Source organism: Cavia porcellus, unplaced genomic scaffold (genome assembly GCF_034190915.1).
Source record: "Cavia porcellus strain 051 isolate PalLab524CR breed Dunkin Hartley unplaced genomic scaffold, mCavPor4.1 scaffold_28, whole genome shotgun sequence".
Lineage (NCBI taxonomy): Eukaryota > Metazoa > Chordata > Mammalia > Rodentia > Caviidae > Cavia > Cavia porcellus.
Window position 1 is genome coordinate 31,995,251 of NW_026947511.1, and position 26,225 is coordinate 32,021,475.

General features: G+C 34.8%; 1 protein-coding gene across 2 annotated transcripts in view; it reads left to right on the forward strand.

Moving 5' to 3' along the window:
- Positions 1-26,225, forward strand: part of Adk (adenosine kinase) — a 500,383-nt gene that overhangs the window by 168,602 nt on the left and 305,556 nt on the right. For both annotated transcript variants that reach the window (XM_063238694.1, XM_063238695.1), the window contains exon 4: positions 5,702-5,780. In XM_063238694.1, coding sequence (XP_063094764.1) covers positions 5,702-5,780 — 79 coding nt within the window. The remainder of the gene's footprint in view (positions 1-5,701; positions 5,781-26,225) is intronic.

Here is a 26,225-nt window from a genome sequence, read left to right on the forward strand (position 1 = left end):
TTTTGAAACAAAACAACAGGAAATCAACAGTGGTTACCATAATGTCTCTTGTTTTCTTCAAAATAATTGTCCATGTCGTTACCATAATGTCTCTTGTTTTCTTCAACATAGTTGCATGTCATAACATGCAATGAGTTCAAACAAGACAAAATAGTATAAAACCCATCAAAACAAAAGAATGAAAGCATTACAGGCCTTCAAAACCAGACAATAGGAAAATCAACAATGGTTACTGTAATGTGTCCTGTTCTCTTCAAAATAGCTGTCCATATCTTTGTACATATTGAAATTAAATAATACAAAGCAGACTAAAAGCAATTAAAACAAAGAATAAAAGCATTACTGGACTTCAAACAAGATGATAGAGAATCAGCAGTGGTACTGTAATGTCTTGTTTTCCTCCAAGTAACTGTTCATACCATCACTCATAATAAAATCAATTCTTGGAAACTCTTTAGGAGAAGTTCTAGGCATGTATAAGCCTATACATGTACATCTATCCTTTCTGTGTTAGAGGAAAAAACAAAGGAGACAAATAACAATAACAAAGAGCCCCAAATAATGACAGTATAGGCTTTCAAAACAAGGTGGTAGAAACATAACTAAGGCTGTTATTTTGCACAGTTCAGAAGACTTCAGAAGACTTAGTCAAAATACCAGATATGAACATGCAAAAGAGATCACACCACTCTTGAGTCTGAGGCAGGAGGATCATCACAGGTTCAGAGCCAGCCTGTGTTGCATGATGAGTTCAAAGCAAGCCTGAACTATGTGAGACTGTCTTTTAAAAAAAAAAAAAAAAAAGGACTTAAGATGGCTTACAAGTAAAAGAATAAACATTGCATTCTAGTATTCTCACTGATTTTGTATGTCTGCACATTTGGAGAGCTCAGGTGTAGTGTAGAGGCTTAAAAATAAAACTTGAAAAACAGAAGAGTGTGGGAAATACAGATCAAAAACACACCCAGTCATTCATGGAAAGAAGCATTTCAACACAAGTTTCAGACCTGTGTTTTGGAGAAGGATAGAATTAGGCAAGTTATTTTAACAGTGTAGCAAAACCAGTCCATTTTTAGTTAGGAGCTTGTCCAAAAGCAAACCTTGAGCTCACAGCCAGGTGTCTCCCTGGAGGAAGGCAGAAGGCTAATGGAATGAGAGGGCAGGCAGGATTGAAGGCAGTGGCACTTAATTGGAATTGGATACCTACAGGAACCCATGCATTAACATGCATGATGTATACAACATACTCCAAAGTGATTCTGAAAAACTAGCACATATAAAGTGTTAAATATTGGTATATTTTGGTAAAAGGTATGAAGCTCTTGATTGCAAGATTCTTTCAGCTTTTCTACTATTTCAGTATCAGAAGTTTACAAATAAATCACTGAATCTTTTAATTTTGTAATTTTAGATAGACAGTTTGGATGGTGGTGTTAATTTTTGTCTCATAAGCTTATTTTGAGCTGTAAGTACACTTCATGTGAGTCACTGTACCCATATTGTCTTTCTGTATCAGTAGACAGGTATGTACATAGAGCATGTGCAGTAAAACACGGCTGGGGCCAGGGATGTAGCTCAGCAGCTGCCTGGCAAGTGCCAGGCCATGAGTTCAATTCTTGGCTGAGTTCAGTTTTTTTTCTTGAGTACTAACTTTTCTTAAGTTGATGACATCATATTAGGGACCTGGCCAGAGATCCCCGATTGCCTATATCAAGGGTGAGGCGAGAGAATAAAATAAGAAACAGAGACCAATTTAACAATACATAATGAGTGACTGGGAAGTCAGTGCCTCCAGAGGGACCAAGAGAGTGACTCACATAGACAGCCACTATTTATTGGGTGTGTACAGTGACAGGCAGGTCTGGCGGAAACTCAGAGGTCTGGGACTCAATGGGCTGTGTAATCCCGGGATGACTCTGGAGTGGAGATGATCTTATGCTAAGAAGGATCGTTCCCTGGAGGGTTTTTTTTTTTTTTTTTTTTTTTTTTTTTTTTTTTTTAGTGGTTTTAGTTTTAGTCTTAGTTAGTGGGAGAGGATGGCCTATCCCTAAAGAGTTTATGAGAAATCTCAAATGAGTGATACTGATAATCCCAAACCTCCATTTACTCCTTGGGGAAGCACTCGAAATTAGGCATTGTGAATTTGTGGGCCCCAACAAGATCACAACAAATGTATAGTTTTATTTTGTGGTTGTGTTTCTGTTAACCCACTATCTTAAAATTCATTGAAAAAATTATTTGCTGATCGTTTTCATTCTAAATTTATAAAGTTAAAAACTATTGGAAATCTTGAAGAAATGACCAGTATATTATAGTGACAACCAGCAAAAATAGCTGGCTTTTGTTTGCTTGTTTGTTTTTTACTATAGCATTATAATGTTGTTCCATTCAATTGTTTTTCTCTGACCTTCCCAAAACCTGTCTGCCATGGTGTAGTCAGTAAAATAATTATTGCTTTTGAAAAGGTGAATCTGTCTGTAATACAACATCCTGAACTTATTTCCATTAATACTTGTGCCTGTGTTTCAATGCCAAAAGGGCTTTCACTCTAAGGGATGGATTATGTTAGGTTGCCTGTATTTACTTTGGTCATTAGTCCCTGCCTGGCTGTCCTACAATTAGCTCTTTGCTGCTCCCAGCAGCATACTGATGATCCTTCATTATTTTTATTTTTACCAGAAGTCAGTATTATCTTTCTCTTAGCAGACTTTAAATCTCCATATGGGATCATTTTATTGGATACCTTTTTAGAGTCACGGTGACATGGTACGAAATCTAAATCAGGATGTAAATTCGAGTATTTAGTTGCAGCTCACATTGACATCCCCAAATCAACAAATACATGTTGAATGAATTTTTATATGCTGGTAACTTTGCTAAAGTAAATAGTATATATAAGGTAGCCCTTCTTATATTTTAAGTTTCATAAACTGCAAATCCTTATGGTTTACATTGTTTGTTCTTTTGGTTTTTATCTTAATTTGCTTCCTTTATTTTTTAAAATAAAAAATAAAAGTATCTTATACATACTTTTATTTACCCAATATTATTCATATCTTCATATTATATTTTTCTGCAATAATAAAACAAGTAAATAGTTAAAATATTGCAAGCATGGTTTCATTTAGTCCAGTGCTAGTGACCATAATTTACTTAATAATTTCTTTTTTTTCTGAATATTTATATTTTTCTATAGTCTCACTTTATTAAATACTGTGTTAGGATAAACAGGATTTGTGTGGCACTTTTTATGATATTGATTACGTTCCCTAGGATAAAGTTTCCAAATGTAGTTTTGTAATAAGGTATAAACATTTTTGTGACTCTTGTTGCATATTGCCAAATAACTCTCCACAAGTGTTACATTAACTTTTTCTCATCCTTATTAATGTCATAAAATTTAAAGTTTATATACTCAACTAGTTTATTATATTAACATTTATATCTTCAACTGATTTATTATACAGAAATCTGTATATATGCCCCTTATATACTTAATTCAATTATACAGAAATCTGTGTGTATGAATGTGGTTACTAGTATAAGGGGCTCATTGCTTTCCAAAATATCATTTCTTTATTTGGTTCATTGTTAATTTGCCCACTTACCTGTGCCTTAATATTTTAATTCCTTGGGGCTGGGAATTTAGCTCAGCAGCATAAGGCCTGCCTGGCAAGTGCAAGGTCAATCCCCAGTATCAAAAAAATTTTTTTAATTGTTCTTTTGTATGATTATTTTACTTTTGGTAAAAACAAGCTTTTTTATATTGAAAATGTGCTCTACTTTCCTTTATATTAAACTTTTTGTTTGGCTTTGCTTTTATATAAAAAAGTTTTAGATCTTAATAGAATCAAATTTACTTTATTGTGTTTGTCTCTGTTAACTGGAAGCAGATAATTAACAATTTGTGTAAATATTGAATTGTAGTTTCAAAAGAAGTCTTCTAGCATAAAATGCACTATTCAGTTATGTTTTAGCATCTTATGTTCTTTAGGAGACGGTAGTCCACTTCTTATTCCTGCATAGATATACGTTAACTTCACTGGAGACACTTTGGTTTTCTCTTAATGTGTGCTGTAGTATGTATCCAGTTACATTATCTTAGCCCCTACTCCCCGGTAAACCTGTTTTGGGTGGAGAAATCTAAGGATTGTGTTTTTCCTAGTTTGGAAACTTGTTCTTTTTTTAGCCCTTCTTTTTTATTTTTTCATTTTCTCTATTGTTTCTTTTAATGATCCTTATTAAATGGATCTTGGGGTACCTGATCAGTTCTTTATGCCTTTTAATTTTTCCTCATTTTGTATTTTTTATATTTTTTTCTTGGTATTTTCTTTAGTTAGCTTTCTAGTTTTCATCTCAGGTTTTATCCATGCACACACTACATTGACTATCCATCCAACCAACATTGATTTTAAAAGAATTTTCAGCACTCATAAAGTTAATTAAAGATATTTAGTTACTACTTTTCATAGAATTAGAGAGACTATTTTCTCTGTATTTTCCGTGAGTGAAAAGAAAGTAGGCTGTTTCTAGACATTTCTCAAGAACTCAAGTAATGGTGAACCTTGTGACACAGGCCTGAAATCCTAGCACTTAGGAGGCTGAGACAGGAGGATCACTGCAAATTTAAGGCCAGGTTGGACTACTTAGTGAGTTCAAGGCCTGTCTGAACTTCAAAGTGAGAGCCTATCTCAAAAAAAAAAAAAAAAAACAAAGTCAAGGAATTACCATTTGACTTGGCAGCTTTCCCCCACATATATAATCAAGATAAATGAAAATATTATGTATCAACAAACAAATTTTTTATGGATGCCCTTAGCAGCGTTATTCAAAACAGAAAAAAAGGTGAAAGCTACCCTAAGTAGTCTTTGACAGATGAATGGACTGATGAACATGAAATATCCATACAATACAATATTATTTCACCATGAAAAGTGATAACATACTACTTAATGTATCAACCCTCAAAACAATACACTAAAGAGAAGTATCTCACCACCAAAGATCACATGTTAGTAATTTCCATTTATAAGTAGTGTTCAGAATGGACAAAAACAGAGACAAAAATAAGACGAGTGATTGTTCATTGAAATGTGGAAGAAGTGAACATGTGTGTCATCATCCATCTTCAGTTGTAAGGTCATAATTTCTGTGTCTCTTAAGTTGACTCCTGGAGTTTCATTAATTAGCAAAATTTTGATTTCTGAGGAAAACTCTCTTGGTTGTGTGGAATCAGGAAAAAGACACACTGATTCTTCTGTATGTTTGCTGTTAACAAGTACTTCTGAGACCAGTAATTTTGACTTACTGTTTGCCATATATGACTTTCATTTGTCAGCCTTTGTTTTTCGAAACAAGGTTTCACTAAGCAGTGCAGGCTGGCCACGAACTCACTTTGGAGCCTTGGACTTGCAGTGATCCTCCTGCCTCAGTCTCCCAAGTGCTGGGATTATAGAAGTGTGCCATTATACTTGGCTCATCTGGCAGCTTGTGAATTTAATTTTTGCTTTCTATTTAGTGGAAAGATTAATGACATATTTTGAATTCTTATGGTACACATTTATAGAATCTTTGCATGGAAATTTAATAAATTAGTTCATTTAATATAATGTTATTTGAAAATTCTACTTTTAATGTACTTCTAATAAATTTACATTGTGGCAACTAACATGCTAACTGTTCTGCTGTGATTTCCTTACAGTTTTGATGAACTTGTGAAAAAATTCAAAGTCGAATATCATGCTGGTGGCTCTACCCAGAACTCAATGAAAGTGGCTCAGGTTGGTTAATTATTTCAGTAATTAAAAACAGAGATTCAAAATGATTTTAAGCTTCTGATAACTTTGTATAATTGTTTCCATTCTATATTTGATTGCCATAATGTGGTTTTGTTTATTTTGGATTGGGAGTTTAACAGTTATTGCCCATTTAATAAACAAAGATTATTTTAATTGCTACTTCTTTGATTATTGGTAAGCTTAAACATCTTTGAATATATTATTCATTTACATTTTGTCTGAAGTACTCATCTATTCACTATTAAAAATTTTCATATGTTACTGAGTTATAGAAATTCTACACATTTTATGGGTGTTTTCATTTTTATTTTATCAACTGAATGTATTCATTTTTGAATGAACTTTGCTTGTAGTGTCCTTTACTGTATCAAAAACTTTGTTTTTGATACCAGAGAATCAAACTCAGGACCTTGTGCTTGCCAGTGTACTGAATTTCTTAATATGAGATTATGAGATACTTTTTTCTTTTTGGTGGTTTGGGGACTCGAACGTAGAACCTTGTTCATGGTAGGCAAGTGTACTACTACTGAGCTAGCTACCTGTGCTTTTCTAATCTGGCAGGTGTGTCTTGACCCAATGAACTTCACATATCAATGGGTTTGTGGTACAGTTTATATGCGTCAATCTGTGTGTATCTTTTGCACACATATATTATGAATCTATATACCTGTCCATATATCTTCCAGTGGATAACTGAACACATTTTGAAAATTACTCTTCCCAACGGCCTAAGCCAGTGTTGACTTAGAGTTACTGTTCTTTTGAAACTTGCAACATTGAAGGTTGTGAATAAGTCTTATATACCTCTGCAGTTTTAAAGCTAGCTCAGAGACCTGCTTGTTACAGTCAGAGATCCATTCCCATGGACTCAGGTCATTCTAATTTTTTTCATTGATTAATGGTTTCCATTTGTATTTTAACTAACTTTAAGGACTCAAGAAGTTGAAAATTAGGAGCTGGGGTATAGCTCAGTGGTAACTACACCTGCTTAGCAAGAGCAAGGTCCTGAGTTTGATTCCCTGTAACCCCGCCCCGCTCCAAAAGTGTTAAGAGGTTGAAAATTGGGAAATAAAATCCAGATAGATAACTGTCTCCCTTCTTCCTTCCCACCTTGTTCCTTTAGAGTTAGTCATAGTATTATAATATTTTAATTTGTAAAAACTAAGTTTAAGATGGTCATTATTATGAAATGGACTGAGATCTTTGTATTTGTCAGTTGTTCTTATTAAACGTCCTGTTGGTCACTTTGTGAGCAGAGGTTAAGAGAAAGGAAACTATTTTTTCTCCTTTGATATTTTATTAGGCTGCTTTGGTGGCCATGACAAAATACCACAGTCTTGGTGAATTAAATAACAGAAATGTACTTTCTCACAGTTCTGTAAGTGCCACTTCTAGGATGAGGGTGATATCAGGGTTGTTATCTTGTGAGCCCTTTCACCTGGGCTTGTAGATGTGTGTCTTCTGATATCCTCACATGACCCTTCTGATTTGGAGAGAGAGATCTCGGGATTCTTTACCAATTTCTGTTTTTTGAGTTTGTTAATATGTAATCAGTGCTAACTCCTTCCCCAGATTTCTATCTGATGTTGTTCTCATTGTTAAAACCAAACACAGTTTACTGTTTTTTCCTTTGCATATTTCACAGTACTTCATATGCATTGTAACAGTGCAGTCTTGCACTGGCTTATTTGTTCTTATTTTATTTTATTTTATTTTAGTGCTGGGGATTGAACTCACAACCTTGAGCTTGCCAAGCAGGCACTGTGCCACTGAGCTGTATCTCCAACCTTTTGTTCTTATCTTTAGCATATTAAGAAATTTTTTTTGAAGTTTTGGGTCACATGTCTAATATTTTAATGTGTTATTTTATATATATATATATATATATATATATATATATATATATATATATATGTATATTTGGGATTTAAATCCTGCCCTCCTCCCAGACTAGCAGTCACAGTTATACTACATGCAGAGCAATTCAATCCAAGCAACTTTCATAGGTGCATATAAAGCACTTACTATATCACAGAGCAGTTGGAGACAAGAAAAGTTCCCCGCTTTTAAAAAATGTATGCTTATGTTGTGAATGTTAGCATTTTTCCACTCTTTAACCTTTACACCAGCCTTTCCTCTTCTCTTGATCCTCATTATACTGTTATCTTGTTAATTAGTGTTGGATGAAGAAACAAAAGATGATAATGGATTTAATATCCTTGAAGCTTTTATGGTTCTGGAAAAATGTATTTGGAGATATGGGAAGCAGGATGGAGAGACAGAGAACACTAAACAGTTAAATACAATGATGATATGTTACAGGAACAATCCTCCCCACCCTGCAAAGATAAACTTATAGGAACCCAAATAAAATATTTTATTACTCATAGGTGGTTTTTCCAGTTTACGAAAACTTAAAAGCAAATTCTGTATGTCATTCCAAGTGCATCTATAGCACACTGTTCAATTCGTATTTGAATTGTGACACTTTACTTTTGTCAAGGGACTTTTGTCTCAGGTCCTAGATTTTAGGAAATTTTTAATTTGAACTAGGGAAACTGAAAGAGATACCCACAAATAGCTTTCTTTTCCCTTCCTAATCCTAACCTCACCCCTCACCCTCACATAACACTGGGTAGTCAGCTTACTAAGAATTTTTTTCTGACCTTTTAGTGAAGCCCCTCTGAAGAGCTCACTAAAGGAGACCAGGGTAGTATGATAGCTTCTGACTTTTGAAAGCAAAACAATTCTGATTTCCTCTCTAGTTTCCTTATTATTATCTAAGTAAAGTTTGATTCTCTTAAAAGTTGTGCTGCCCACCTCACACCTAGGTCTACTCTGGAAACAAAGAAACAAATGAAGAATTTAAAATGAGGATTGTAGGCAAGGATGTGGAGAAATTGGAACCCTGTGCGTTGTGCGTGGGAATGTATGCAGTACGGCAGCTATGGAACCCAGGACAGTGGTTCCTCAAGAATTAAATGTGGAGTTAACCACAAGATCCAGAAGATCCTTCAGAGTATATTATGGACTAAATGTTTGTGTCTCCATAAAGTTTGTATTTTGAAGACCAGTCTCCCAAGTAGATAGTATATGGAGATAGGACCACTTGGGAGTTTACTAAGGTTAGACAGTGTAGTGCTTTGCACGAGATACCCAGAAACATTTTTTATTGATTAACTGTGTCCTATTTGAGAACACAGTGAATCAAATCTGCTGGCACCTTCATCTTGAACTTTCCAGCTTCAGGTGCTTTGAAAAATAAATTCCTGTTGTTCCATCCACCCAGTCACTAGTCTAAGGTGTTAAGTTACTGTAGTCCAAATAGACTAAGATGATGTATGTTCGAAAGAACTAAAGGCAATCTCAAAGAGATATTTGAATCTTAACTCCCAAACAGAATTATTATTTACAATCGCCAAAAGTAGACAATTCAAGTGTCTGCCAGTGGACAAATTAGTAAGCAACATGTGATATGCGTACAATGGACTGGTGCTCAACTTTTCAGAAGTAGAGAATGTGAGTATATGCTTTAGTACAACTCACATTGAGCTAAGCAAAATAAGCCAGTCACAGTACGGTATTGTAGCACTGCAGGATCCAATCGTTGGTGGTAAATTCACAAAAGCAAAAAGGAGTATGATGACTATCAGAGTAGAGGAGAAGGAAAAGAAGGGAGTCTTTGTTTGGTGGATACAGATTCAGTTTTGCATGATGAACTGTGTGAAGATGAATGGTAGTGTTAGTTGTACAAAAATGCAGATGTATTTAATGCCATGGAATTGTATGCATTCATGCAGCCCATAACAACATTTTAGTCAAGGATTGCCATATATAGTAAAATAGGAGTTCCAAGGTCATACTGCCTAATGACCTCATGGCCATCTTAGTTTGTTAAAGGGTACTGGTGATGTTTGCACAACAGAATCTCCCAGTGACAACGTATTTCAGACAGTTTCCTCATTGTTAACTGAAACATGACAAACTTTAAAATGGTTAAGATGTTAAATTTTTTGTCAGGTATAATGTATCAGGTAAAATGTAATTTTAAAAGTAGATACTAAAGAAAAGAAATATTCTAAAATGCTTCAGGAAGGACCAGCAGGCTAATTCAAGTTATTTTACTGTCAATGAGGTAACATAATGGGTCAAAAGCATGAGTTGCTCTTGGGAGCATGGGTTACTTATTCAAGGCGTTTTCTTGTGAGGCCACAGGCTGCTCAACTTTTTGGATGTTTTCTTCAGTAAATGAGGAGGCTGAAATTTAAATCAGAAATAAGTTGTTAAGTATTAAACTAGGTGAGTTTGCTGGGCATAGGGTGGCACACACCTGTAATGCCAGCACTCGGAAGGCTAAGGCAGGAAGATTGCTGCAAGTTCGAGGCCAGCCTGGGCTATATGGTGAGTTCAGGGGCAGCCTGAACTGTATAGCAAGACCCTGTCTCAAAAAAGCAAAACAACAACAAAAATACAAGATAGATGAGTTTTTGTTTGTTTTATTTTGGTAGCAGAAATAGAACTCAGGACCTCACACTTGCCAGACAGGGTGTTCTTTAAAGTTATACTACTTTTTATTCATTTTTATTTTAAAGGAAATAAAACAGAACAATATTGGATTTCAAAAACAAGACAGAAGGAAATCCCCCATAGTTGCTATATTGTATACTGTTATCCTCCAAGTAGATGCTCTGACTACTGGCTTTAACCCTGTAAAGTCAATCAAACAATACAAGCATTAAGTTGTTTTTTTTACTTTAGTAGCTATCATCTCAGCCTGTGTTCCTCTGAATCAGCTGATTGCTCACAAATTTGGGGCAGGGGGCTCTTGTTGTCTCCCAGCCCACACGCAGGCTGGTTCAGGAAGGGAGTTGGCTTCTTAATTCTTTTCCCAACCATGACCACCACTGGCTCAGAGGAGATATATTACTTTTTAAAAGAAAAAGTGGAAAGCAACAAGCCCTCCTTCCTGGTAACTGGCGGTGGTGTGAGCAAGCAAGACAGTGTCTCCCATGAGCCAAACCTCCCATCCCTCCCCTTAGCAACTGAATGGTGTCAAGGACAGCAGGGATTGATAGCAACTAAGGTACATAAAGCAAGTAAGTGCTTCTATTGTTGGATTGATTATGCTGACCTGGGGCCAGAAGTCTGAACATCCCTTGAGACGATGACAGTATGCAGTATAGCAAATATGGGGGATCTCCTTCTGTCTTCTCTTTGAAGGCCAGTATTGTTTTCACTATTTTGCTTTGTCCTGATTAATTATTTTGCTCTATTCAATATTCTGTTTTGATAGGTTTTATAATGTTCTGTTTTTGGTTTGATTTTGCTATACCTGATTGAATGGACAACTATTGTGAAGATAATGAGATATACTATGATACCTTTTACTGTTATCCCGGTATCCTGCTGTGAAGTTTGTACCAATTTCACTGCATTGTCTCGATTGGCTTTGTTCTGTCTTGTTTTGTTGTATTTTACTACCTTTAAAATAGAAAAAGAAAGAAAGGAGAAAATGTACTAGCACTGAAGACAAGAAGAAAATGGGGACATCAGCCAGGCATGCGTGTAATCTCTGCACTCCCAACACTCGAGGCAGGAGGATTACTGAAAGTTAAGAGGGCAGCCTGAGCTACAGCATGAGACTCTGCTCAAAAAAAGAAAAGAAAAGGAATGGAGCCATTAGTCATCTGTGTCTCTAGAAAGTAATAAAGTGTTGTTTAAGCTGCTGAGTTTATAGTAAGTTATTTAGGCTGCAGTAGAAAACTAGTATGGAATTTAATGTCATAATTATTAGTATTAAAAGTCTGTCAAATAGCAGTGTATTTTATATTGAAATATGGCTAATTTAAGTTTTAACATTTTCATTATTGTAATTATGCTGAATTTGGATGATAAACATGAAAATGGCTGTCTGAACAGGACCATAACTCATGTATTCCCAACCAGACGACAAATGACTATCATCTTTTCCTGATAGGACACATACAACTGGGTTTGGAGGTACATAACCAAAACAGAGCATATTGTGCAATAGACAGAAAAGGACTAGGGATTAGACATGTGAGATATTGTGATGTCAAAACTGATGTGGAAAATGATAGGCCGATACTTCTTATTACTTAATCTCCCAAGAAAAGAAGAAAAATACTCACGTTCATTGAGAATAGTGACCTCCATGTTAGTTTAGGGATGCTACACCAATGAGCACCCATCATGATATGGTGCCTTGATTGCTCTGTGAAAATGAATAAAGTTACATTTTATGAACCTGAAATTTCAACCTAACTACAAGAGAGTCAAAGGGAAGATTTTGATAATGAACGTATTGGTCTTTTACAGCATAGAGCTCGTTCTTTCAGATATTACTAATAATACAATATATATCAAGTAATGCAGCCAATCATGTCAACCTGAATATGTCCCCAAACTCTTAAGTATTTTGATTTGTCAAATCAGATTGAAGACTTTTAATGAAACTACAGGTGAACATAAACGTACAACCTTGTTGTTTTATTTCTGAATAAATTCTAGACTTACATATCTATATGTTTTGCTTTTTAGATTAATTTTATCACTATACTTTAGATACGCATAATGACCACATTCGTATAGGGAATTTGTACCTGTTACATAATATATCTTAATTCTCTTTTTTACCCCAATCCTCTTCTTTCCCTTCATTCCCTCTTCCCCTCATTATTTACAAAAGCTTTATCTCCATTTTTTCCTTCTATTTCGGTATGTTTGACAGACAACACACATACAAATTTTGACAAATTCTTTTTCTGTCTACATTTCTTGCTAATGGAAATTAAAAATGCCATCTGGTAAATACCCTGTAGATATTGTGCACAATACTACTAAAAAGGAGTTTGATTGCTTACCTGTGATGTTGATGCTTTCATAGTATTTGTAGTCACTTTTTTTCAAAATATGATTTTTTTTTCACTTGAAAGATACAGAATGTGGCCTCCTTAGACCAGTTCCTTAAAAATGGCTATTGTTGTTGAACATGGGAAAGATTCCCTGCAGTAAAATATTATTGAAATATTGGGTTAAAAAGGTGTTTTTCCCTAACTTGGCTATATCATGAGCATGAGGGTGGGGGGAAAGTTACAATAAAGTAAATCTTTACATGCCATTTCTCTAAAAGTGTCTGCTGATATATGAAGGGGCTACAAGGAGACTGGAGGAAACTCGTACCACAAATGGTCCCTGTCTTCGTTTTTTTTTTTAGAAAGGGTTTCAGTGTGCAGTTCAGACTGGCCTTGAATTTACTTCGTAGCCCAGGCTGTCCTCCATCTTGCAGCAGTCTTCCTGCTTCAGTCTCCTAAGTGCTGGCATTACAGGTGTGGACCACCACTCCTGGCCTGAATCATCCATTTTTATGTAATAAATCTGTTTCAAAACTCAAGGAAAAAAGTCACCAAAAATAAGAGCAGCCAAATTGAAGAGAACACTTTCAGTTCCTTTACTAATACTTTAGCTTATTTGGAATCCAATTTTGACCCCACAAACTTCTATTACTTCTGTGCTTTAAAACTATTTCACTGATGAAGTTTAATAAGGTGACATCCAGGGTCCTTATACTTTTGCTATATTTTTACCATACATAAAAGAATTAGGGTCATTAGGGTGGCCTAATGATCTTAGTCAGTTCAGAGAATTATTAATGGAAAGGGAACCCAAGGTAAAGTATCTTCTTTCATGGAATAAAAATAGTTGTATTATTGTTAATTTTTATTAAATATTAATTAAAATCGGTTTTCAAAAATGTTTTATATATCTTAATATCTAACATGGTTTTTAAAATGTAATTACCAAAGAGTTAAGAAATGTTAAAATAAATTCCTGTATTTATTTTAACAAAAGAAATATTACAAACATAGCTGTATTTTCTGACACATGTTTGTTGTTTACACTATTACTATTTTTTTCTTTTCCAATCAGATTTTATAGGTACCCTATTATCATCATTATTATTGTCACTGTTAACCAGTGTACTATTCTTTTGTTTAAATAATAGCACTTATGTAAGTGAAGTAACCAATTCTGTATTGGTTTGCTGGAGCTGTCCTAGTAATGTGGCAGAGGCTAACTGGGTTAAACAATAAGAGATTAAAAACCTTACACATTTATTTCCTTACCGTTATGGCTTGTGTCTCCATGGCCCCCCAAGCCTCCTGCAGTCACAGATGGGGCTTTTTCAGAGGTGGCTGGATCTAGAGATTTGTGATGCTGGGTTGATTCATGGTGTAATGCTAGGCTCAAGGGCAGCAGGGTTAAGGGTGTGAGCTGCCCTCCTTGAATAAATAGCCTGGATAAGATATAAGAGGTAGAAAGAGCTGTGGTTGTCCCTTGTTGCTTTTGCTACTTTTGCCCATCGTGAACTGTTGCCCTCTGCCATGTGCCACCCTGCCTTGGATTCAGGGCTGGAACCTCTGTGAACTGTGAGCTAAATAAACCTTTTCCTCTTTAACTTTGGGTATCGGGTATTTTGTCTCAGCAAGAGAAACGTAGCTAAGACATTATGTTGGAGGATGAAAATCTAAGGCACACAGCAGCTTTGATTTCCTCACAGGCGCCTCTCTTCCTGGGCTCCTGGCAGCTTCCCATAGTGGCCTGTTCATGTGGTTGTCTGTCTATATTTGCACTCTCCTGGTGCCTTCCTGTGGGTCCTCTTCTCTTCTTTAAGGACACCATTCAAATTGAATAAGGGCCACCGCAGTGGACTCATTAGTTTAATTACCTTGTTAGATCCCTGTTTCCATATACAGCAATCACATTCTGTGGACCTGGGGATTAGGATGCTAAAATTGCTCTGGAAAAACCAGGTCCCAGTGTATGAGAACTGACTGCAAGGTGCCGTGAGATTGAAGAAAGAGTCAGACCCGGAATGCACAGAGTGCAATTCATGTTAAAAAAGAGGAATTATAAACCAAAAGTTCTCTAACACTAAAATACCAAAGTTATATTTACCTATGTGCTACTATTCTGTATTGCTTCCCAAGGCGTCTAGTTACTATCAAATGTCTTTTGGTTTTAGACTGAAGGCCTCTGTTTGTATACAGAAAGGCTATTGATTTTTAAGTTTTGACTTTGTAGACTGAAGGACTCCAGCATTTCAGGTGGGAGAGGTCTATTATTGGCAGACTTCCTTACTTTTGTTTATCTGGGCTCATCTTAATTTGTCCTATAGTTTTGCTACATGTAGAATTCCTGGTTAACAATCCTTTTCTTGCATTACATTAAGAATGTTAATCTACTATCTTTTGTTAATCTACTATAGTTTCTAATGAGGATCAGTTCTTAGTTTTATTAAGGGTCCTTCTTTGTGACAAGTTGCTTTTTTTGTACTTTTACAGGCTTTGTCTCATAATTTCACTGTTTTTCGGTGTGGTAGCTTTGTGTTTATCATGTTTGTAGTTCATTGAGTCTCTTGAATATGTATATTCATATCTATGATCATATTTGGGAAGTTGTAGGCCATTGTAGCTTCAATTTCTTTTCTCTTCCTGTAAAAAATATATTTGGTCAGTTGATAACTTGATAGGTGTTTCCTCATTCCCAACCCACCACCAGCATTGGTGACTGAACCAAGGGTCTTCACACTGAGCTATTCCCCAACCACTAAAAAAATCTGTTTTGCGATAGATTCTTGCTAAATTTCCCAGGCTACCCAGGAAGTTGCCCTCCTTCAGCCTCAGCCTCCTAGAGTGAAGGGATTACAGGCTTGGGCCACCCTGCTCAGCTCTTCTTGGTATTTCTTTAAAGAGAATTTAGAGCTTCCTATCTCATTAGTCTGCTTTCTATTTATTCATTATATATCACTATCTTGATAGTTGCTTTTCATCTGGTATAGCCATTCCTAAAGCTTTCTAGAAAGTTCATTACTATGCACTGAAGATACTTGTTTTCTTAACTCAGATCTACTTTACTTACTTATGCTACTTCTCCCTACCCTTATTTTATAGTGCGGTTTATACTCTTAATCCTTAGAACTTCTCTGCAGTCTAGAAGGCAGAGAAGAGGAGGTAGTCATCTTTTTAATCACAAAGATTCTGATGAAATAAGATAGACAAAATCCTATGGTAGGTAACTGAGAGAAGCAGAATTGGGACCACCTGGTCACTGCAGCTGTAACAGAAAACCCTCCCCACCCCCAGCCAGCATCCTTCAGTTTCTCAGTTGCCTAGGTAATAGTTCCTGTTACAGTTCTAGTTGCTTCTGTCTCCTAGAAACAGATAGTCACTATGATGCAGAGCTGGTCACTCTGATGCATATTGTAAAAACCAATCAAAGACATCCAAGTACTCTTTGGAATGATCCCAATCAGTGGCCATGGACGTTAAAGAAATCTGCCTCCAAATCCTGGGTGTCATTTTGCCACTGCATAGTTTGCTCTCTTTACTGCAGACTTTTCTCTCAGCCTTAGGATTTGCATTTGACATCTCTCAATGTTCAGAGATTTAGAGCAGCATTTCACATGCTCTCTGTACCACTTCCGAGTCTTTCTTGATTGGGAAGAATTAGAAGTTGTCAGAGAGTTCAGTATACAGCTGTATTTTTTTATACAGTTTTCAATAAATCAATTCTTCTGTGCGTTCTGGGGACAACAATTTTCTTTGATGCTTAGGTAGTTTTTTTATTTTTTGGAGGTTTATGGTATTACCTGACTTACTGAGTTTTTCAGGTGGCCAGCTAAAGAATGTGGATTCATATTGTTTTAAATTATATAAATTAACTTCTTGAAAATTGATTTAATGATTTTTATTTTTTTAATGATTTTTATTCTTAAAATATCTTGTGTGTATTTTGGGCCTATGGTCAGATATTTTATCTACCTTTTTATTCTTTATTAATGTAATATGGGCAGATAATGCCTGGGATCAATTATTTCTTCTCCCTTGACATCCTTACCACATTGAGACTCTAGGTTTTTATGACATTCTATAATAAAAGAATGAACATTTTCATGCTACTTTAGTAAATACCATCTTTCTAAATGTAATAAAGTTTTCTCTTTTAAGCTAAGATCTTTCTGTTTTTGCTACAGTGGAAATCATTTTATTGAAACTACCCTTATTTCATTTTGTATACATTCTTGGCAAAAAAGCATTCTTGCTAATATTTTATTTTTGGACAGTAGAAATGACAATATGTTTTTAACTACAGACTTTCTTCCTTAATCACATACTTAAAGACGTTTGAGGTTTTTTTTTTCCTTCCCGTAATTGTGGAACATTTAGCATGGTGTCTTCTTGAATGATAGGATCCTTTTTTCTATCACATAATTCCTAACTTGGTTTTATAATCACTGACTTTGTCTTAACAATTTCTGACATTTCTCCCAGCTAAATAAGCTTTATATTTATATTTAACTTGTAGTACAAAATTAACCATGTTTTTATTTTGTTTTCAATTAAATTTTGAGAGAACTAAATGCCATGTGTGTATGTTTTCATGCAGGTCTACATCTCAGGGGGATACTTTGAATTGTTGTTTTTATCCAGAGCATTATGTAACAAATCAGTTTTCAGAATTATGTTTTAAGGCTTTCCCAAACCCTGCACTGTATACAGTATGTCTCTAAAAACATCACACAAAAAATAAGTTTAAGGAATTATTTTTGAATACAAGAGAAACATATTGAACCAAGAATTACTAAGCTAATTCATACAAGCAACATTTAGCATTTCTAGTTGAATCCATAGTATCTAAATACTAAAATTCAGTCTTCTTGGTTTTCTGTATGTAGATTTTTTTTTTGCAAAAATGTTAAAAGTGTGAGTTTTCTGCATTAAAAATCGCATTTCTGATTATCTCTGGTAACCTATTTCACCTAAAAAAAATGATACAGGTTAGAAGGCTTTTTATGAGGCGTACCTCTGGGAATCTGAGAGCAGTCTAGACTACTTAGATTTTAAAAGAAGAAATGACATTGGAATGATCAAAGAGAGTTCTGTTCTAATGCCTTACACCTGGAGCAATTGTGGACCTGTCAGTAGCACGACTGTATTTGTAAATGTAAGGGCACATGTGGCAGATGGTGATGTGACACAGAATCTTGTCAGATCTTCCTGTCATTAAAAATGGGTGTCTCTGAATGCCAAATTTTAAGATTAATGAAGAAATTTAAGTAAATGGGTCCCGCTAATTTAACTGTTCACATCATGATTTCTCGTCAGGGTTTAAAAAATTTAAATGTGAACAAACATCTCTCTTCTTCAATGATCATTTGCTTTGTTGAATTAGATTGTAAAATCTTGCTAGTTTAAAGGGAAGAAAATAGGGTTTTGTTGTCTTAAGTGATATGTTAGGTATGCATCTGAATTTTGCCCTATTTGTGTCAGATTTAATGTAAAGCAAATTCAGTGTTCCATCTCTTCCTTTCTCTCTTTTCTCCTTCGCTTCTCCTTCCATCTTTAAAATGTTTAGTTTTTTGTCATTTCAGTGCCTTATCTTAATAGATGTTCTACCACTATGATCAAAGCATGCTGTGGTTCTATCTCAGAGGCTATGGTTGTGCTCTGGGGTTGTAGTATATATGTACATATATATCTCAGAATTATCTACTGCAGAACAGAGAGACATGCCTCTGTCCTGTGGGTTTTAATGTGGTGCGGGTTCTCACTGCATCACACTAACCATAATACAGTTTGAGAGTGCAACTCTCCCGCCTGAGAGCAAAGCATAGAGCGCTTCATGACGGACTGGAAGTGATGGAAGCTAACAACCAGCCAGGAAATAAATGCTTGCAGTGACCCTTTTTTCTTCATTCTATTTGGAATGAGAATTCAGAAACTCCCTTTTTAATCCTATGGATCATAAATTTATTTGAATTGAATTTAAACACATCTTTTTAATGACAAGTCTCATGTTTTAATTAGTTAGACAAGGATGGTCTTTGCCAGTTAAATTATGCAGTGGTATTGGGAGCTGCCATTTTTATTACTGTATTAACACATATTAATTGTACAGAATAAGGAATTTCATTGAGACATTGCTGTATGTGAAAGTAATGTGTTTTGATCATGTTCTCTCTCCCTGTAATCCTCTCCAGCCTTCTCTTGCATCAGTTCCTTTTCCTCTCCCGCCATCCCCTTCTCCTCAGAGTCCCTCTTCTACTCTGAGGTGATCTTCCCACTGCCCCCAATTCCACAAACGAGAGAAATGTACGGTGCTTGTCTCTCTTGTCTGGTTTACTTCACTTAACATGGTGATAGCCAGTTAGGCAAATCCCTTTTATTTTTTTCCCAGAAAAATAGTTCTTGTAAAAGTACTTCTGTGTTCATTGGTATTTCTGGTAGTGAGATACTTGAGATAATAGTAAAAATAGTAAAAACCCAGTATTGAACGCTCAGTGATTGAAACAAAAGGCTTTTGTTGCAGAATTAAACCAGATGGACCTAACCTTTTCAAATTTGTTTCCTCTTCTGTTCAGTGGTAATAATTATAGTGCTTTTATTAGACACCTTTCAAAAAAGGTAGAATTGTGACTCTCCTAGATGAAAAATGAATGCCTATTAAAGTTTTTATTTAACTCATAATTAATGAGTGAGCTGGTACAATGTTCCCACTGATTTAAAAGTGAATTTAGAGATCAGAGATATATGTCTCCCATGAAACAAATCTGTAGGTACTGCAGAACTGATTCTTTTGGGGACATGATAAGTTTTTCAAATGTCCTTCCATTAGGTCAAAATTTATTCATGATATGCAAACAAGAATTACTGCTCTTAGCTGGACATGGTGGCACACACTTATAATCCCAGCACTCCAGAGGCTGAGGCAGAAGAACTGCCGTGACTTCGAGGCCAGCCATTGCTATGTAGAGAGTTCAAGGCCAATGTGAACTGCATAGTAAGTTGAGGGAGGGGAAGTATCTCTGCCCCTCCTTCCTCTCCAAGAAAAAAAGAATTACTGCTCTTAGTAATGAATAATTTACCAACTCAAAACACTCATGATGATTCAAGGTGTAAATGCCATAGACTCAGATAATCCAGAAGACTGCTCCAATCAGTTTTTTGATCCATTTTAGTCTTTCATTCTTTTTTTAAAAAATACCTAACTCAATGTGGTCTGTTGCTCAAGTTTAATGAAATACATGTAAATTGTATATCTACACCAGTACTTAGAAAGAGTTCAGTAAAGTGTAATTATTATTACCGTATGAGAAATGTATGTGGCAGCTATTTTCCATTAATTGAATTTTCTTTCTTTCTTTCTTTCTTTTTTTTTTTTTTTTTTTTTTTGTCTTTTTCCTTTTTATTCGTACCGGGAATCAAACTCACGACTGCCTGCTTCCAAGGCAGGCGCTTATGCCGCTGAGCTAAATCCCCAACCCCGAATTTTCTTTCTTTCTTTCTTTTTTTTTGGTACCAGACATTGAATACAAAACCTTGTGCTTCCCAAATAGGCCCTTATGCCACTGAGCTAAATCTTCAGCCTTATTAATTGAATTTTATAATTCTGCCAATTTCATGATAATGTATATAAACTAACAAACTATACCAGATATTTCTTCTTTCACAACTATTTAACTCAAAATAAATTCTCTCAAAAATAGAAAATAAAGAACTGATACCTAAAATCTTCCCCCAGAGTAGGTATTTTGGAACTAACATAAATAGATTTTTAGGGGGGAAATGTAAAATTAATATTCCAAAAAACAGAAAATGAACTAAGTACACTGTATTTCCTGAAGTGGTGCTTAGTTCTGGTAGCTGTGTGTGTAGAGGCACACTGTCAGTGTTTCATTTGCTGCATGTGACCTTGGACAGTTACATACACGTAGTCTTCCTGGCTTTCGTTTCTTTATTTATTTTGGATACTGGGAATCGAACTCAGGATCTTGTGCTTGTCAGCTGGGCACTGTGCCAGTTATGTCCCTGGCCCTTAGTTTCCTTATTTATATACTGTAAAATATGGTTACAAATTCTATATAATTATAAAGTTCTGGCATATGGAAGCATTATTGTGATAGGTATCCTTTTAAATTTTGTCATCATCAGAGGGTTGATGTTTTAGTTTCTAAATATTTTTATAAAATATTTATAGGTGATACACATTGATAAATTGCTTTGGACAAAGTCCATTGCACAGTAGTCCTATTTTAATATTCTAAGATACTCTAAAGTTGTTTTCAGTTATATATTATTTAAATTCCTATTTTACCTCAGTGAAAGAATCACTGTATCCTGAAATCATAGCACTGTGGATTGGATTTTAGATATCAACAAATAATTAAAATGTTTTCATTTTATAAAGTTAATTCAATACTTTTTACATTCTTTTGATTAAGGATAAATTTATCTTTTACACAATTAAAAGATTCCACAGAATCCTTTGGGCTAAGTATATACACTTCTCTTTATATTTTGCAAAATATAATATGAGTGTTTTAGGTTCTTAAAAGCATATCCATAGTACTTAGGTATGTTTCTATTTTAAATGTAGAGATGAATTCCTCTTGAATATCACACAGACTTAGTAACTTCTTTCTATTAAGTACAGTATCTGGCAGTGATGATGTGTTGCTTTTCTAGGTAGATCATTAAAGGCATTACTGTTTCTAGGTCATTTCTCTTGGAACACCGAGAGAAGTCAACCTCTGTTATGGGTACACCTAGGGAAGTTCACACGGGAGGACCTGAAGTTTGTAAGCAACAACAGCAGCCACATGCCAGACGTGTGCATGAGCCAGCCCCAGTCAGATCTTCAGATGACTGGGTCCCTGGCCAGTTGATTGATTGCTGCCTAATGAGATACTCCAGGCCAAAAATGCCCTGCTAAGCCTCTCCCAAGTCCTTGGCCCACAAAAACCATGTGCAATGATGTTTCTGTTGTAAGCCACTCTGTCTTGCTTGACAGATAACTAATAATGTGTAAAGTTCAAAACTCAAAATTTATAAAAGGATATACTGTGAAAAGTAGGGTTTATTTCCCTTTGCCCATTCTACTGTCACCCAGTGGATTTCAGTCTGTGTTCTCAGTGTGTTTCTTCAGGAAACACAGTTCTCTTTTGCTTTACAGCCATATGAGTGTCTATTATATGCATGTTTTATATTACCATATTATTTTTCATTTTATAAATTAGAATTTTTGTTGAATACTATACAGTGCTTTGGATATTGTATGCCTCATTAATACAAAATAGATCTAATTCTTAGAGAGTATAGAGATCATTCAGTGAATCTTTAATTGGTGCCCATTTAGGTGGTTTAGATAGAGGTTTCAGTACTTATGTACATATATGTTATTTTCCATGTGTGAAAGTATCTTTATACCACATTTTTCGGTGTAGAATTGCTGGCCTGGTAAATTTTTATATATGTTGCCAAATAAAATATTTTTACTTGTTTGATTTCACTAGTATTAAGTGAATATTGTTTCAAAACATCCTCAAGAACTTCCATGAATACTGAGTGTGCTCTTTAGCAGTAAAACCTGTAAACAGTAACAGTGCATTGAATGTTTACATTTACATTCTGTTGGATGCAATGAAGTGCTTGAATGGAATAAACTATCTTCAGAGAAGCCAGTTCCCATAATTGACTCTAAGTAGAGATGAAACCTCTAATGGATTAGTTGATGTCTATATAAGAAAAGTTATTTAAAAGTTTCCATTCCTCAAGCTTCACTAGGAAAATACACTAAATTGTTAAGAAGCAGGTACTTTCAAAACAATTCCAAACCATTCTGAAGCTTCCAGGAGAAAGCTTCTAGATTGCCTTTTTTTTTTTTTTAAATAAAACTGGTCTTACATTGATACTATAACCCAAGAGGATAACAAAGATAAAAGGAAACAAGAATTTAAAACTAAAAAAGGAGACCTGGTGGTACACACCTGTAATCTCCACACTCCAGAGGCTGGGGCAGAAGGATTGCTGTGGGTTTAAGGTCAGCCCGCATAGCAAGATCCTGTCTCAAACAGCAAACCAAACAAAGCAAAGCAGCCTAACAAAACTGAAACAAAAACTAAAGGAAAACAACAGATTGCTGCTACTGTTGTAAAAGTTTCATAGTGATTGGAAGCAGAATCTAATGCCACATTATTAATAGACAGTAGAAATTTGGGTTAATCGTGGGAATTCAAGGATGGCTTAATATTAGAAAATCTGTTACTTGGGTCACATAGTGGTAAAACAGAAGAGAAAATAGGATCTTGTCTATAGATGTATAAAGGGACTGGGGATATAGCTCAGTGGTAGGACATTTATTATGTGGGTGGCCCTGGCTTTTATCTAGCACCAGGGTGTATACTTTGTTTACACAAGGAATTGCTCAACTGTAGTGCCAGTACCGTGCATTACAGATCACATATTGAATCACTCTATTTCAAGTTAGGAATTATTGCTCTGATTGCATTATTGCTATTATTATTTGTTAATTGCATCATGGGAAAACTTAATAAAATGAGATAAAAAATTGTTAGAGTCAGTAAAGTTGCTGGATTTAAGATTGAAAATTTGAATCATTTAAGTTGGAGCGCAGGGTTGAGGATTTAGTTCAGCAGCATAAGCACCTGCCTGGCAAGCGTGAAGTTGTGAGTTCAATCGCTGGTACCAAAAAAAAAAAAAAAAGGTTGGAGTGCAAGGCCTGGAGAGGTAGATCAGCAACACAGTACTCACCTGACAAGCGTGAGGCCCCCAATAAATAAAAATAAACAAGTAAATAAATAAATAAATTGGAGTGAATACATTGAAGTATTTAAATCAGCAATACAAATTATAACCTCATTTACAATAACAAAATATAAATACTTTTTAGACACTGTTTTTAACCTCTTTTTTTCTCTGATCTTAGTTGCTTCTCAGCTTTGTTTTGATTTATAAGAGTTAGTACCAGAAATTATATAGCTAATATTTTATACTGGTATTGTAGTTTAACTCTAAAGGTACAAAAATAAGCTTCTCTTTGGCTATGATTTGCTTTTCACAGATGTAAGGAAATGCCTAAAATTTAATTTTATGTACCACAGTATGTTTTGGAAATTTTAAATAATGTTTCCAGGTTTGAAATTCCCTTTTCACCTTTATTTCTCATAAACATGATATTCTTAAGTAAATGGAGTGATTTACGATTAGTACAAGTACTAATGATTGTGCAAGTCATTTTACTACACTTGAAATGGCAAGCCAGAACAATTTAATTATGTTTTCCAGAAGAATAGCAAAGTGAAATCAGTGGAAATACTATAATGTAATAGCCTATATTTCAGTTTCTTTAGCTCAGATCATTCACTTGCTATTATTTAAGTCATATTTCTTGAATTTTATTTTAATGGTAATATATTTTACTAATATAAAAAATCACTATATAATTTGATTACTAATGTCATAGTCCATCAAGCTAATGCTATTTTAAAAATTCTTGATAACAACAGCAGATATGAGATGTAGGCAGTTATGAAAGACCCTGACATGAGTGTATATATCTTTTTAAGTATGAAGTTTGCCCATATTGTTCCTATCACCGGTATTTTTTAATGACACAGCACAAAGAACTGTATTATGATGGTGAGACTATGAAAAGGTAAATTTATGAATAGCTTCCAGATCTGCTCTAGAATTTATTACCATCTGGTCTCTTTGGAAGCTATTATAATTATTCATGGAAATGTTTTCAACACAAAAAAGCATGGGTTGTACATTTACAGAAAGTAAAAAATCTTAGTGGTTTAAACCATATGTAGTTTTCTTAGAGTTAGGCATGGGAAATGAACTGAAGAACTAATTGGGAACCATCAGTAGTGATGTGGTTTGTATCAGTTTTGTCAAAATCTGTTTCTAATCAATAAAATACTGTGCAACAAGAAAAATAGAAGATTTTTAAAACTACAACAGTTCTTTATTATTTATCTTAATGAAATCTAAGATGGCCTCATATAAATCTTGGTATAAATCTAAGAAACAAGTAATACATCAAATTTTGTGAATTTTTAAAAATGAAAACATTAAATCTAGATTTGAACTTTTAGAGAATGCTTCTGTTGGATATTTGTTTTAAATTTAATGTAAATATATTATTCAAAATAATTTTACATGCATTGTGATCTTCTTTCTGTCACTTTTAAGTAGCAGTAATGCAGTGTTACCTAAACTGAAGTTGTCTTAAAAATATAAAAAAACCCAGGTGCTTTTTCTTTTTCACATTCTGAATTACTTAGAAAGAAGTCTATAAAAAATGAGATGACAAATCAAAAATTGAAATCATCTCTCTTTTTCAGCTGTTTTAAAAGAAAAATGTCTAGTGGGCTGGGAATATACAGGAAATTTAAATTTGTGATTGAGAATGAGAAATGCATTTGCGGCTTTAAAAAAGAAATACCAGCATGTCACATTAAAATGATGGTATCTACAGTGTCGTACAGTTAAACAGGAAAATGTATTGCATCAGGGGGTATGTTGCACTTTGGAGAGTTAGTGTGGGATCTGAATGAAGACTGTAATACCAGAGCAGGCATGAGCATTAATAATCCAGTCAGAGAGGAAGAATTTTGCTGTCTCCCAAGTAACATAAAACAGATGTTCCATTCTACTAAAAATCTTCTTACTAAAATGAGTGTTTAGATTACTGGTCAATAGGAGAAACATGAACAATGGCAATTTAATAATTTTGAGGATTTGTCCTGTTTATGAGTTAATGTTGGTGGTGGGGAGGGTGAAGGGTCGCCTGCCAAATATTATTGTATTTTTGATATCTTAATTTAGAGAGCTGAAAGCCCACAGTAAATTATACTAATTTTTAATTTATTGTGTTTTGAAAATCTGTTCTCTTTCTCAAAAACTGGAAGAGATTTAGCAATTACGGGTCCAGCTATTTCAACCTAGGCATTTAAGAATATTTAAAAGTATAGTTAATTAACTTAAATGCATGCTGCAAACATTAAGTGGATGGTAACCTAAGGCAGACAGATGTAGAAAGGGCCACTAGGGGCATTACAGGTCCTCAATATATTGTGTTTTTGCCATTGTTGTTTTCTTCAATATTTTTTCTATTTTAAAACTTTAATTATAACATATAGTTTGAAATGATCTTTGTAGTGTATAGTTCTGTAAATTAAACACACACATCATGCATGAGAAATGAGATATAACATAGTTCCATCACACCTTAATTTTCCTGTGTTCTCTTTTGTCATCCTGTCTGCCTCTGCTCCTACCTATCCCTACACTGTTTTTATTAACTGTGACACTCCTTGCTTGGTTGCCAAGACTTTCAGGTTCTGATTGCTTTGTTCTTGGGATATTTGCAATTTTTTTCTCCCCTTGGGACATTTCTTAGGGTTACATATACAGTGGGTAAACTTGAGACACGAGGCAACAACATCTCTGCCCCCTAAAAACAGCAAGCTGAGTTACAGATTGCTATAAAATTGGTAAATTCTCCAAGCTCAGTGTTACTCACCCATCAACACAAGCC